This window comes from Lutjanus erythropterus, chromosome 6, assembly GCF_056507025.1.
Source record: "Lutjanus erythropterus isolate fLutEry1 chromosome 6, fLutEry1.hap2, whole genome shotgun sequence".
In the NCBI taxonomy this organism is placed as follows: Eukaryota; Metazoa; Chordata; class Actinopteri; order Lutjaniformes; family Lutjanidae; genus Lutjanus; species Lutjanus erythropterus.
Genome location: NC_139322.1, coordinates 21086432 through 21101142, shown reverse-complemented (window position 1 = coordinate 21101142; position 14711 = coordinate 21086432). Strand labels below are relative to the sequence as shown.

At 40.7% G+C, this 14711-nt stretch overlaps 1 protein-coding gene across 2 annotated transcripts; it reads left to right on the top strand.

Annotated features, from left to right (window-relative positions):
- The first annotated feature begins 1548 nt into the window (after positions 1 to 1548).
- kcna2b (potassium voltage-gated channel, shaker-related subfamily, member 2b) lies at positions 1549 to 9241 on the top strand. Of its 2 annotated transcripts, XM_084721140.1 has the most exons (3): positions 1549 to 1833; positions 2668 to 2820; positions 6152 to 9241. In XM_084721140.1, the coding sequence occupies exon 3, from the start codon at positions 6269 to 6271 to the stop codon at positions 7769 to 7771; it is 1503 nt and encodes a 500-aa protein (XP_084577266.1). In that variant the 5' UTR covers positions 1549 to 1833; positions 2668 to 2820; positions 6152 to 6268; the 3' UTR covers positions 7772 to 9241. The 2 variants fall into 2 exon arrangements, with proteins under 2 accessions (XP_084577266.1, XP_084577265.1); XM_084721139.1 differs by having other exon boundaries at positions 1549 to 2820.
- The last annotated feature ends 5470 nt before the right edge of the window (positions 9242 to 14711 follow it).

Sequence of the window (14711 nt, the reverse complement as noted above, 5' to 3'; positions counted from 1 at the left end):
AGAGTGGCAAATTGGTTATCAGCTCTGTGCAGAGTGAGCTACTGCTGCGGTCAGTGGTCCCACGTCGTCATCTTCATCAGTACTTTGACATTTTGATTGGAGAAGGATTACATATCATGTTGAACCTGTCCTTGGGCAGTGGAGAATGGCAGAGCAAGGAGAACACATGAGGGAGGACATGAGGTATTCCTCTTGCAGTCTCCAGGGAGTTGTGGAGTCTCTTTTTCTTTCATGTGTGATTCCCACTTTGTGCCTGAAGACATATCTGGGTTTTCACCTGGCCCAGTTTCAAGCAGTGGGGAAAAGAGCTGTTCGCATCACTCCTCTGTATGTGTATGTGTGTGTGTGTGTGTGGTTGCATGTGCTTAATAAGTGGGTAATTAGCAGACTGTGATACAGTATGCGGGTCTGTAAATTATCAGAGTATAATCAGCAACTCAACAAGCAGGTGCCACGTATGTTTACTTTATATTTGTGCAGATTAACGTATTAAAGCACCCACACAAACATGCACACAGAATATTCCAGCAGAGGCACAGGAGCACCTCCAGCAGCTGTTCGAGAGTTTTTAAAGCACTCAAATCATAAGATATATAAAATGCTGATAAAATGACACAAGGTTTTTTGTTTTTCGAATCTGTGACTTCACTCTTACTTAAAATTTGTGTAAAGAAAACGGGAGTTTTGTTCTAAACACATTATAGATGTACATAGTAGTACATAGTTGCTGGAAATGTGAAAACACAGAACTAGTGATGAATTCTGGAAGTTACAGCTAAATAGACAGTTCATCATGATTTTGGTGCTCAGGATTTTTTTTTGGCGGACCTGAAACATGCTCAGAGACGTGCTGGAGCCACTGCCCCCCAGCACGATATCTATTTCTCATGTCTGCAATTCAGTAGTTAACAGTAATAGTACCTCTACTTGAGTACACAGTTTTAGAGCCACAACAATTAATCAATTATGAACTGATTATTAAATTAATTGCCATCTATTTTGATAATCAATTTCTGACATTTTATAGACCAAACGCCTGATGATTAGCTTAGAAAATAATCAACAGATTAATTGACAATGAAAATAATCATTAGTGGCAGTCTTATAGTTTTCAGTACTTTTTCCACCGCTGGTTACTGGGCAGGCTGACTTGGGACTTGTCCTGTTCTCACAGTGGTCACAGACATGTCCAGACAGCTGCTGGCTCATTAACCCTCATCTTTTCATTAATTTCCTTCATTTTAGTTCAGAAGACTTTCCCTGTATATCATTTTTGTTGTTTTTTCATGACATTCTTACAGAATAAAAGAAATAAATGCCTTGTTTGTGGGTCCATATATGTAAATGCAACAAGAGCACATGCAGGGTACTTAAAACATTTTAAGAAGCCCTATTTCTCATGTTTGTTTCTTCATTTAAATGATGATTTATCCTCGGCTCTCTCCTGAGACGTGCATGTTTGGTTGAAAACCGTTCCCACCCTGTGGTGGGCGATGCTTCCCCTTTAATGTGGAGCAGCGAGGACAGGAGTGTCGGGGACGAGGGGAGCGCACAGGGATGGGGCGAGGCGCGCAAGAAGCTGTTAGTATGCGCTGCGATGCCCGACTGCAGCCCACGCGTCTCAACTATGGTGAATTATGGTGAAATATGAGAGACATGGGAAGAACCGGCAGCTCGGAAACAGTTGGTCGTGATGAGATGACACAGCCAGTGGACAGATTAGTCCAATAAAGGAAGAAGGATATGAAGGAATTGACTCACGACCTCAAGGCACCTTTTAAGAGGAGACAAACTGGATAAAAATACATGCGTCTGCGCACCAAGAGAACCAGGGTGAATTCCTGCATGCCAATATCTGAAATTCTGCTGTAGTTCGACAGATAATGCTCTGCTGCTTTGTTTAGTGCATGGAGTCTATTGTGGCTGTCCATGATCCACACAGGAGAGGGCTGCAAATGGCTTATTGAGCATGTCTGGCACCTGCCACTCCAAACTAACTCCGCTTGCCAACATAACTACAACACTACCATTTAATGTTTGAACATGTCAGTGCATGAACTTGGCTGCTTTACCTCAAATTTACGACAAAAATAGTTTTTTTTATCCTTTAAAAGCGCCATCAGAGGAGCTGCGTTATTCCATGGAATGGGTTGTGAACATAAGCCTCCATTTGTTACTAATGTGCATCCTTGGTGTGTTCATATGGATATTCCCCATCAGGAAAAAGATGGTGGACATATATTAGAAAATAACATTCAGTCTTAAACGAAACACGGACCTGTTTGGTGCTCAAACACGTGATTTCGCTTTAGATGAAATCTGCCAAAGCATGGGTGCTTCCTCCCGAGTAGAAATACTGACAGCAGCGCCTCCTGCAACCTCCATCCTCAGTAAATAAGTCTCCGCAGATATCAGGCTACAGGATTACCTTTGCCGTTGTTGCAGGCGATGTATTGTTATAGTGTGGGGGCGTCGTGTTTTGCTGGTGGCAGCATTTTAAGATTTAGAGTCACTTTATTCTCACATCATCGTCCTCCTCCACCAGCTCCAACCTGTAGCCTAGCTGCATCTCACAGCATGTATCCGCTGGTCACTGAGGCGAGGGAGGTAACTCCTGCATCCTCACGCCTTGTCCCCTCTCCCACTCCCACTACTGCGTTGCTGCAGAGCCGGAGCTTCGGGTGATATATGGCCGGCAGAAAGGAGCTGCTTTGACCGCGGGCGCTGACTTTTGACCGGACACTTCTGCTGCAGGGCCGGTCACGCACAACCTCCAGAGGACACGCTGTGAGGAAGCCTCACAAGTGTCAGAGCAAATAGGTAGGATTTTTATTCAGTTATTGTTGCTTTTACTACCAAATTACACGTGTGGCTCTATAGTAAAATAATGTCGCCTAGTATTCAATACTGTAGGGGAGACTAGGGACGGTTGTGACACTTCTTTTATAAGCATCAGTAACTTTTTAGTTTTTCATGGTAGATTTCTTAAACTTGGATTCATGGTAGGGTTGGATGATGTCTACCAAATGTGCAGAGACAATCTCTGTTTGCTTTTTTTTTTTTTTTTTAAGAGGGAAGGGAGGGGGGGGGTGTCCCATATCAGGAAAGCAGACTTGCTCACCAGCTCACCACTGTAGTCTCTCACATCCCTGCCAGGCGAGCGTCAAATGTGCATCCCATGCTGGGTTTAAAAAGGTCTTCGTCTCTGCACCACATCCATAACTTAGTTGTGTTCAGCCTCTGAAGCTTGCAACAAAGTTAGCCGGCTAGCTATATTGAAGAAACTAAGCTAAGAAAACAATAGCAGCATAACTGAAAGAAACACACTAACAGTGGTCCCCAGAAAAGAAACACTGCTGCTAACAGAGCGTTTGCCTAAAAGGGTAGGTTTAATAAGAAAATAATAAAACAGTACATGGAGGTGTAACAGTGCAATGACCAGCAGCAGCAGCAGCTTCTATTTATTTTCTTTTCCACTGGTGAAAACAGAATGAAATACCAGCCTTACGGCAACTCTGAGGAGACACACAACCTCAAATACAGAAGGCTTCTGAATTACAATGTTATGACAGCAGAAGCCTCAGTGGTCGATGACTGTCAGACATCTGCCAAACCTGATACATGGGATCCATATTTGTTTACTACAAATACAACTTACTTGAATGTCTACTACACAATCACAGATTATGTGAGTTAATGTCAAATACACCTGAGCTAGGTTGTAACAATCAGACTGATTAAAAAAATAGAAATGCCAAAATGGGTCACAAAATATACTTTGATATGCATCCAAATAAAGTCTGTGTAGGAAATCCTGCAGAGTGAAACATAATGCTGCTCACAGACAGGTCCGCTGTCATCAGTTTGTGAACATGAGACACATAGAGGATTGTGTCTAGAAGGGAACCCCAGACCTGTGAAGGATCTCACGAGTGTGATTATTTTAACAGAAACGACAAGTTCAAATCTCATTAGAGTTTTGCAAAATCAAGGGTTCCCTTCTAGACACAAGCAGGAGAGGTGCACAGCTCTAAAATAGAAAATCATTTTGTGGTGGCCTTTGTTTTTAATGTGGCAGGCCGCCACAGATAAAACTTTTATTATTTATTTATTTATTTATTTATTATTCAATTTGTGCATTTACAGACAAGGTATCACCACTCCAAAACCAAGACAATGTGTAAGCAGTAAAACAACAACAAAAAAAATCCCTAAAATGCATGTTGAGGTTTTAGTTCACCATCAGATTCAGGGTTTTCAGATAGGGAGACCAGATATCATGAAAAGTATCTGTTTGATTATTGTTAGATGCTGCAATTTGTTCCACTGAGAGAGAAAGTCAGACCACAGCGATGTTGTTATTGTGTGTCTGTATTTCCAGTTGAGCAACATTGTCTTTTTTTGCAGTGATGTAACTATAACCTTAAATACTAACAGATAATGCTGCTATCAGTAACACAAGGAGTCACAGATACGCAGTTAAGAGGTAAAATACATTGGTCAGCCCTCTCCCATCACCTTGCAGCATATTAAAACCCTGAAGCATCCAATTAGAAACTCGAGAAACTGATACTTTACATTATGCAAGTCATACTATTTGTATGTACAATACAATGAATGCTAGACAAAAATAATATTAATAAAAATGTAAACATTTTACTTGAAAATAACTTCTTTAACATAAAAACCACAATGTTGCTCATAGACATGCTACTTCTATGGGCTTAAAAGGGAAATTCAATACTGAGGACATCACCTCAGCTGATTAAACTAACAGTGTTACAACAGCCCCCAGTCTCCCCTACATCTTCATACTTACATACCCGATGAACTATTGGTTTGATCAGTGACTTGCTGAAGTTTTTCTCAGCCTATGGGAGGGAATGCCGCTCACATCGCACATGCTGAGAGAGAGGAGATTCATCTCAGAGATTGTATGGAGCACTCAGCATATAATCAGATTTGTTGGTTGTAATTGCACCCTGTGAGAGCTGATACAGTATTACTGGCCAGCATATTGATCCTGCATTGTGTTCATATGAGAGAAGACTCATAACCTAATACACATAGACACAATGGAGCCAATTTGCTCAAATGGTTCTGCCCCCCCCCCTTTATTGTTATTTTCAACCGTTCTGCTCTGGGTGTCTGCATTCCTGGGAGTAAATGTCAATTTTAGTCTGCGACACATGTAAGGTTTAACAAAACGCATGGTTTAGAAATACGTGCAAGTAACAATTAATCACTAACCAGTTAGTTAGCAATTATTTTGAGTAACTTGTCTGAGTATTTTTTTAATGAAAAAAGTCAAAATTCTCTGAATTCATCTTCTTAAATGTGAATATTTTCTGGTGTCTTTTCTACTCTATGACCTTTGTGGACAAAACAAGACAAGAACATACTCATCATCATTTATCAGACTCAGAAAAAGTTTTACTGCCAAGTAGGTTTTTCACTTACAAGGAATTTGCTGTGGCATGTTGGTGCAGTTATTGTTGCATATATCACCATTATCTGACATTGTATAGACCTGAGGTTTTCAAAGTGGGAGTCAGGCCTCCCCAGGGGTGCTCCAAACACTTTCAGGGAAGGCTTGGTGAATGGAAATGGAAAACTATTACATTAGTTATGAAAAGGAAATAACATAAAATAGCCCAAATGTGTGTGATTTGGTTACAGAGATAGTCCAGAGATACAGAATTGGGGAAATAGTACTGTTTTTCCTAGACTCAGAGACTAATAAATGCCTTTGGACAGACCTTTTTATTTATTTTGTCGGTCTGAAGTTATGTAAAATAGCAATATTAGGCTATCTTGGCTCAATTGTTGCATGTCTTTGGGATCAGATAACATAATCATGATCCCAAAGACATCCAGCAATTGAGCAAACAGCATTAAGCTAGTGGGGAATGTCTTTTTCCAAGCTTTGTCTGAGGGTAGACCCACAGTTTCTGTGTTTTAGTCATAACAACTAATAAATCGAGAAAATAATCAACAGATTAATCAAATGAAAATCGTTTCTTGTAACACTATGCCAGTTACATATTTGAATATGCATACTAAAAATCTAAACTAAATAAATGTAAAAGTATTTTAAGTTTTTTAATCATATTCATAATTGCAGTCTTTCTGTGCTTTCTGTCTTGTGCAGCTCTCTGCAGGCAGATCTGCCTGTACCTGAACCCACAAGTGTGTGGAGCCTTCATCTCCTTGCGGCCCGACGTGGCCCCACTCCGTCTGAAACCTGCAGGTCCCATCTCCCTCCATCATGACGGTTGCTACCAGCGACCCTGCAGATGAAGCAGCAGCGCATCCGGGTCAGCCTCACGACCAGTACGACCCAGAGCCGGATCATGAGTGCTGCGAGAGGGTTGTCATCAACATCTCAGGCTTGCGCTTTGAAACGCAGCTCAAAACCCTCTCCCAGTTTCCAGAGACTCTGCTGGGCGATCCAAAGAAAAGGATGAGGTATTTCGATCCTCTCCGGAATGAGTATTTTTTTGACCGGAATCGACCCAGTTTTGACGCTATTCTGTATTATTACCAATCAGGAGGGAGGCTGCGCCGGCCTGTTAATGTGACCCTGGACATTTTTTCTGAGGAGATCCGGTTTTATGAACTGGGTGAGGAGGCAATGGAAATCTTCAGAGAGGATGAAGGCTTCATAAAAGAAGAGGAGCGGCCTCTGCCAGAGAATGAGTTTCAGAGACAAGTGTGGCTGCTGTTTGAGTATCCAGAGAGCTCAGGTCCTGCTCGAATCATCGCCATCATCTCTGTCATGGTGATTCTTATCTCTATCGTCAGTTTCTGTCTGGAGACACTGCCAGTTTTCCGAAATGAAGAGGAGGAGATGTACAATTATCCATTCCAGTCTATGTCCAACACCACCTCTACCTCTGACGGCTCGACATATTTTACAGATCCCTTCTTTATTGTGGAGACGCTCTGCATCATCTGGTTCTCCTTTGAGTTCCTCGTTAGGTTCTTCGCCTGTCCCAGTAAGGCTGGATTTTTTGGCAACATCATGAACATCATTGACATTGTGGCCATTATCCCGTACTTCATCACGCTGGGCACAGAACTAGCAGAGAGGCCAGAGGACAGCCAGGCGGGCCAGCAGGCTATGTCTTTGGCTATTCTCCGTGTCATCCGTCTGGTCAGGGTGTTCCGTATCTTTAAACTGTCCCGTCACTCCAAGGGACTGCAGATCCTCGGACAGACTCTGAAAGCCAGTATGCGTGAGCTGGGACTCCTCATCTTCTTCCTGTTTATCGGTGTGATCCTCTTCTCCAGCGCTGTCTATTTTGCAGAAGCAGACGAGCCACATTCCCAGTTCAGCAGCATCCCTGAGGCCTTCTGGTGGGCTGTGGTCTCCATGACCACTGTGGGCTATGGAGACATGGTCCCAACAACCATCGGAGGAAAGATTGTGGGCTCTCTCTGTGCAATTGCCGGCGTGCTGACTATTGCCCTGCCTGTACCCGTCATTGTGTCAAACTTCAACTACTTCTACCATAGAGAGACAGAAGGCGAGGAGCAGGCACAGTATTTGAATATCCCAAGTGCGCCTAAAGCCAGCTCAGCTGACGATCTAAAGAAGAGTGGTCGGAGCGGCAGTGGATCCACTCTCAGTAAGTCTGACTATGTGGAGATTCAGGAGGCGGTGAACCACAGCACTGAGGACTTCAGACCAGAGGGCATGAAAACAGGAAACTGCACCCTGGCCAACACTAATTATGTAAACATCACTAAGATGCGTACAGATGTATAATGTGAGCTACTGTAGATGGTTTACTTCAGCAGGAGTCTCCATGGACTGTAATGGGGAGAGTGAAGGCTTGACTCCCTCTGTTGGCCAGTGTCTGGATGTTAGGTGCCCAGTATGGAAGTCCAAGGCAGATGAGCGAAATTAACTTGGAGAAAAGGTCAGTTGAGAAGACCCCACATCCTAATTCATAGAACTGCCACCTGTCTTATTTAGGACGTTGTCAGTGTCTGCATGGAGTTAGTCTTACTTATGTGACAGTAGTCGTCCTGCTCGCAACAGTAGCCAAATAGTAGCCTAAGCAGTAATAATCAATATTAACAGTGTAAAGGGATCAATAATTTCTACTTTCTTGCTCAAACTGCCGCCGGGAGAAGATGCACGATAACAATAATTTAGATAGGCTAACCTTTATTTTTAAATGTAACTTCATATATTTAAAACAGGCCATACTATCAGCACTAGCGAGCAACTTAAATCTGCTGCTCTAACTGCCAAGGTCCTGCCTCAGAGAAAATCAAAATCACCACAAAGATCACAGCTGTTCTGTCAGGGGAAAACTGAACTGAGCAACAGAGAGCAATGCTAATGCGCTTTTGGCCAAATGGTCAGTTGTTGCTTTCACAGCCAGAGAAGGAGCCTGAGTGCACTCACATCCCCTCCCCGGGCCCTCTCTTCATATTGTCTAGTCCAAGCCAGTGGCCTCTGTAGAGACCAACAGATAGATGACAGTGCTGTGCTGTAATCCTGGACCACAATAGCACACCACCTTCTTTTTCCTGCCATTTTCTCCTGATGAGCTCAACTGGATTTACAGTTTGTAGACTCTCACCATGACTCTGCCTTTCTTTTTGTTTCCAGCCAATGCAGGTTAGCAGGTGGACAGAAAAAAATGTCTCTCTGAACAGAGTGAATGTCTTTTTTATTCGTTGTTGTGTGTTTGTTTGATTTGTTAATGTGCTTTTTTAGTAATATGAGGAATGTGTGATGTAGAACGAAAGATAGTGAATATATTCTCTGTAGAGTTCTGTGCCTATTTCTCCATCCTCTTAACTGCACCTTCAGGTGTGTCTTTAGCCTCCACCCGGGTCCAAGTGTTCAGTTTAACACCTCTATGCAGCATAAATGTTGCTGCTCTTAACTTCATAGCATTCCATGTTTGTAGGAATTGATACAGTGAGATTAAGAAGCAAACGAAGATGAGATTTTAGTTCACTGTTTTTGTCAGACTCTAATTTCAGCACAGTTTAAGGTCCATGGCAGCAAAGTTAACTAGTTTTATGTGTAACTAATGAAGGCTTTTTAAGAAACTAACTTGAAAAGTTAAAAATACAGTTTTTCTAAAGGCCCATTACCAAAGAAAAGGCTCAGTGATCAACTAAAATTCTGACACCTTTAAGGTCCATCTCTTGCCATACCACTAGGATAAGACACTAGCATTTAAAAATGAGAACTGCAATCCAAATTGTGAGTTGGAGCCATTGCTGATGTATTAAATAGGTTAGAGCAAGACCCCATTGCTAAATTTAACCATTACAAACATCTGATCTTTCTAAAAGATTATTAATGATTGAATTTATGACTCATAAATGGAAACTTACTCATTCTCTAAATATTCCACATTCATTTCTATCTCTGTATAAAATGAATAAACAAACAAAAGCAGAAGCTCCACACCAGAATTGAAATTTCTCAGTAGAAGATGCTGTCTTTAGCATTTTTGTTTGAGAAGCCAGAATTTCAACTCTAATCTCTAGTGACATTTTATGGTCATTTTAGTAGACTAAATGTATTGCATATTTCTACTTAAAGTCTGCTGTAAGCTTGCTTATGATACCAAGAAGTGATCAATCATTTTAGACCGTCACACCCTTAAATGGCACATCAAAATTAGTCAACTTCGCCTGCCTCTAGGACGAGTGAAAAACAATGAAAAATATTATTTGTGCTACATTTTATAGTGTTTCTAGTTCAAATAGAAAGGTGACGAAAAACAAATGTGCAGCCACCTTGCATACTGTATCTTGGGTTGTAAATTTTGTTTCAGAATTTATCTTCTATTTTTTGTAGTCATGCAGTTTGACCAATTATTCCATTGGTGCATTTTGGCCTCATAATGCAGAACAGAGGCTGTGTCCTTCATCAGCTTTTTATCAAAAGATGATATTCTGCTATTGTAGTGCTGCATGTCCTTTGAAGTATTCATGGTAGCATGAATTAGTATGAATTATACTTAAGAAGCAAAATGTCATAAATATATTCCTGTGTCTGTAGAGGTACTGGCTCTGTGTGCAATATGCTGTATGAAAGACAAGTGTCTTGTTTTAGAAGTATGTGTTGTATATGCATCTCCTTGCTATTGCTATCCGAAATACTGCTAAACCGCAATGCTAGTGAAGAATTTACATTTTGCTAATGTAAGGAAAATTGATAATGTAACAGCAGGTGTAACGAGAGGAAACATGGAACAGTTTATACAAAATAAAAAAGTGAGATGAGAGTCCAAAGCCACATACAATTCTAGAGCAGAGATAGATAAACATATGCTCCTCAGTTCAGACATTAAAGAGATCATTTGGATTATTTGATGTGGGGTTGAACGAGGCACTTATCGACGTCAGAGCAGACAGTAGATGCCAGTCAGGATGCCCTCAGTTTGGAGAAGCAGAGAGGGGCACCAGCAATGTACTGCTGTGGACAGCCACTTAAAAAAAATCAATATGATTTTAAGTGTATGCTATATTTAGAATATTTTCTCCACTTTACCTTGCCATCAGACAGCCTTTTCTGAGTAGAAACTAACTATAAGCCAAATATTGCTCCCTCCAAACCAACCAAACTTCCTAGGTGAAATCAGTAACTTTACGTCACAGAACTCAGGCATTGCTGGCCTACCGCTGTCTTGATCTGTAAGTTTGCTTGTGGTTGATTTTGCCTATGGAGTTTGGTTGGTTGGTTTGGAGAGAGTGACATTTGGCTTATATAATGTCAGCCTTTTATAAGTGGATAAAATACATTCTGCAGCTGATCTTATCCACAGTACTTAATTTGCTTTGCTTCCTAAACTGGTACTCCTGCTGCTTCTCCTGTGCTGACCCCAGTAATACACCAACCATCAATTAGTACCTCATAAAACTGTACAGCAAATAAACCAAACTATCCCTTTAACATCTTTAATATCTTGCTCGCTTGAGCTTTAAAGTCGTTACAGTCACTTGCAGTCACAGCCCAGCAACTGAGTCTCATAGTGAAAGCACAACAACAGCTACTATCTGCTGCCAGCCCAGTGGATGCACAGAGATTCAGACAGTCAGTCAGTCAGACTTTTTGCTCAGCCAAGTGTATCATAAAGCTCCAGGGGACCGTCTGAGTGCCCTTACATCTGATGTATAGGTCCATCACTGTCTGTGTGTGTTGTCTGTGCATGCGTACATAGGTGTGTGTGTGTGTGTGTGTAAGAGAGAGAGAAAGAATGGGAGAGAAAAACAGAGACGAAGAGCTTGTGAGAGAAATGGAGAGCTTCTAAGATTGGTGTGTACCTTTTAGAGACAATGTGGTAGCAGTTATCTAAAAAACTGCTCTTCTTAACTCCAGGCCAGAATGACTACAGCGCTCGTGATATTCTATGCCATCCTAGCACTCTGTTTACAGCCTGTGGTTATATTCCACACATGCATATAGTATATCAAACAAAAACAACTGAAAGGAATGTCTTGCTGCACTCATGAGCAAGTGTTAACTTATTCTGAGATAATTTACAGTATCACCCATGGCCAGTTACAGGGAACTGACCCATCTTAAGCCTCGCCCCTTTTCGCTCTGTGCTCCAATAACAGTTTAGCAAGCTTGATACCCAGCAAAACTTTCTTCTTTCCTGTCACACCTTAAGTTAGTATAATGTTAGCAAAACACTAGCTAACTAGCTAGTTAACACTTAATGTAGATTAGCTACCTAGTTTGGTAGCATTTAACATTACCTATCAGGTGTAATTAGCTAGCTGATGACTGTTTTTTTCTTTGTTAATTTCAAACTGTCAACACATACATTGTCAAAAGACAACATCGGCATCATTGTGCAAAAAATGAAGTGTAAAAGCAGAACCAAGGGCATTATCACACTGAAAAAAGCAACACAAAACTAACAAATTAAATAAAAGAAATTACAAATAAATAAATAAATAAAGGAGCATATGGTCTAGCTAATTAACTAGTGTTTTAATAACAAAAGCTAACTTAAGATGTGACTATATTCAGGTCAATTTCAAATTTATTCAAAGTTATCTTTTCATATAGAGCAGGACTGTGCTCTTTATAAACCCAATTTTTCCCACCAAGAGCAAGCACTGAGGCAACAGTGATGAGGAAAAGTCTCCTTTTAACAGGCAGAAACCTTGAGCGGATCCAGATTATTAAGGGTGGGGGCCTCTCCATTGGAACTGGAAGGAACATATCAAAATATATATAGCTTTTCCAGGTCCCTTAGCAACACGATTAAGCCATCTTCAAGAATTGGTCTTTTCAACATAGACAAGCACATAGCACATCTAAGCACAGGAAACAGCATGGTGCAAAAAGGGGCGGGGCCTAGGATGGGTCAGTTGAAGAGGGGAAAGGCTGGGAACGGAAATCTGATCATGAAAGTAAGATAAATACTGCCCACAACCTCCAATGCTGTGTACTTGCATTTTTCTATACTGTTCTTGTGTACTGCAACACCTATGTGACTTTATGTGGCTTGAAAGCTTCGTCTGTACTGCCGTCTTTTCCACTCTTGTTACAAAGCACACTACTGAAGTGGAACTCTGTCGAGACAAAAAAAAAAAAAACACTCTCCTGGAGAAACCAACAGGGCGGCACATCAGGATGATCTGAACCAAGGAAAACATGTCTTTTCTGTACTCTACAACACAGACAAGAGGACACTTGATAGACACGCCGGACATTTGAACACCTACATCCGGTGTACACACACTGCCTGTGAACTTACACCTTTATGGCCACCTCTGCTGTAAGGACAGACACCTTCAAGGCCACAACGGAAATAGACTTACACCCACTGCTGGTGGTGAACACACGTAGCCATGATGTAAACAATGTATTTAAGAGTTCTAACAGCTGCTTTCAATGATGTCTTAAAATGCCTAAAGCTTCAGCTTTAAAACAAGCTTCTGCCATGTACAGATTCCTGTGTAGTGGGGAATCAAAGTGTATGCTTGCTGAATTAATCCAAGAAACTAAGGTTGTATAGTAGGTGAGTTATCTCTTAGGTTTAATATGCTCCAGGGACTGAAGATGGAAGTGTATTACTGTAAGAAAAGAGGAAATATAATTTCTATGAGAACTTAAACTTATTTGTGTCATCAGACACTGTATAATTAAACTGCTGTTTGTTTTTTTCACTATGTTTTTATATTTGAATATTGTTATTGGCTCTCACATTGCAGGGGCTGAGGTTTGACTGAAATACACATGCAGGCATTGGTTAAATAGATTCTGTCTGTACTGTCTTAACACATATTTACCACCTCCACCTCCAATACTCTGCTTCCTTTAACTCCCTCAACTATTTGCCAGTCTCACACGTGTGTGTATGAGATAATCCTCAGCTTCTTCACTGTATTGCAGTCATGTTAGTACACAACTGTCTGTGTAAATCCTGTTTTTTTCTGCCATTGTAAGGAAAAAACTAAAACTAAGACAACAAAGGAAATATGGATCTGAGTGCTTGCCATGCCCTTTACAAGGACTCGTGAATATAAACTGATGAACAGAGAATACATAGAGATACTTTCATCATTCATATAATTGTAAATTATAAAACTATTATGAATAATGATGGTCTTGATGATAATATCAATAATAACATCTTTATGATAACCTCAAGCTACTGTTGTGTCTTTGTCATGGGATGCAAAATGTTTCACAGAGGAGTTTTTTGAAGATTATATATTTTGTACAGAATTGAGCAGGAAATTATTTCACAAACTTTAAATGAGGGACTGTTTACATGAAATCCAACAACTAATTGTAGGTCCTTTGTTAAAACTAGGGTGGTTCCGATATCAGTACCAGAAAGGCCTCCAATACAGTCTAAAATGCTGGATCAGGTATTGTGAGAATGTGAGTCCCAGCACCAGCCCAATACCACTATTAGCCCCGAAACAGGACCCTGCTATTCCCAGCATACTGTACACCAATGTTCAGTTCAGATATTTAATTATATCCCAAGTAGGAACCTTGACTTGCAGTAAGAGGCACAAAATAAAAACAGGCTGTATATTTAGAGTACAACAGTTGTACTGAGGGAAGAGCTTCAGACTCATAGCGAGGAAGGTGATTTGTGGAGTCTAACATGGACTTGTCTTGTGGAAAACCAGCTGGTTGAAAATAAACAGTCAAGGTGGTCTGCGTGACACCTATCGCCTTGTCAGGAACCTTTACAATATGTCTCAGATGTTATTATAGAAACAGAAAAAAAAAAAAACAAGATTTCAAACTGAAGTAGTTGTTGATGACTTGCAACCCCTATGGTTGTGTAGCAGTCCTCCCAGTTTCAGGTCTCCTCCAACCAGTCAAGTTATGATTTACATCCATTTCTGTCCAAATCCATCTAATATATTGACACTTAACTGACATATGTGATTTCAGTGAATATTTCTAGTTGGAAACATGCTGTCTCCACTTAAAAAATATTTTTTACAGCTGAACATTATAATGTCAAACTGAAGTTGACCTGTTGTATATAAGATGTCATCACTTCATCATCTTCTCCTATTAGAATTTGTGTGTAATTTTGTCCTAATTAGTGTATGAATTTTTGAGTTAAGGCCAAAAATGTGATTTTGTCTTACCTTTGACCACGAAAAATTTAATCAGTTATATGAGATATCACATTTACAAAAATGGGATGACCTGAAAACAGAACGCCTTAAATACATAAAAGCAT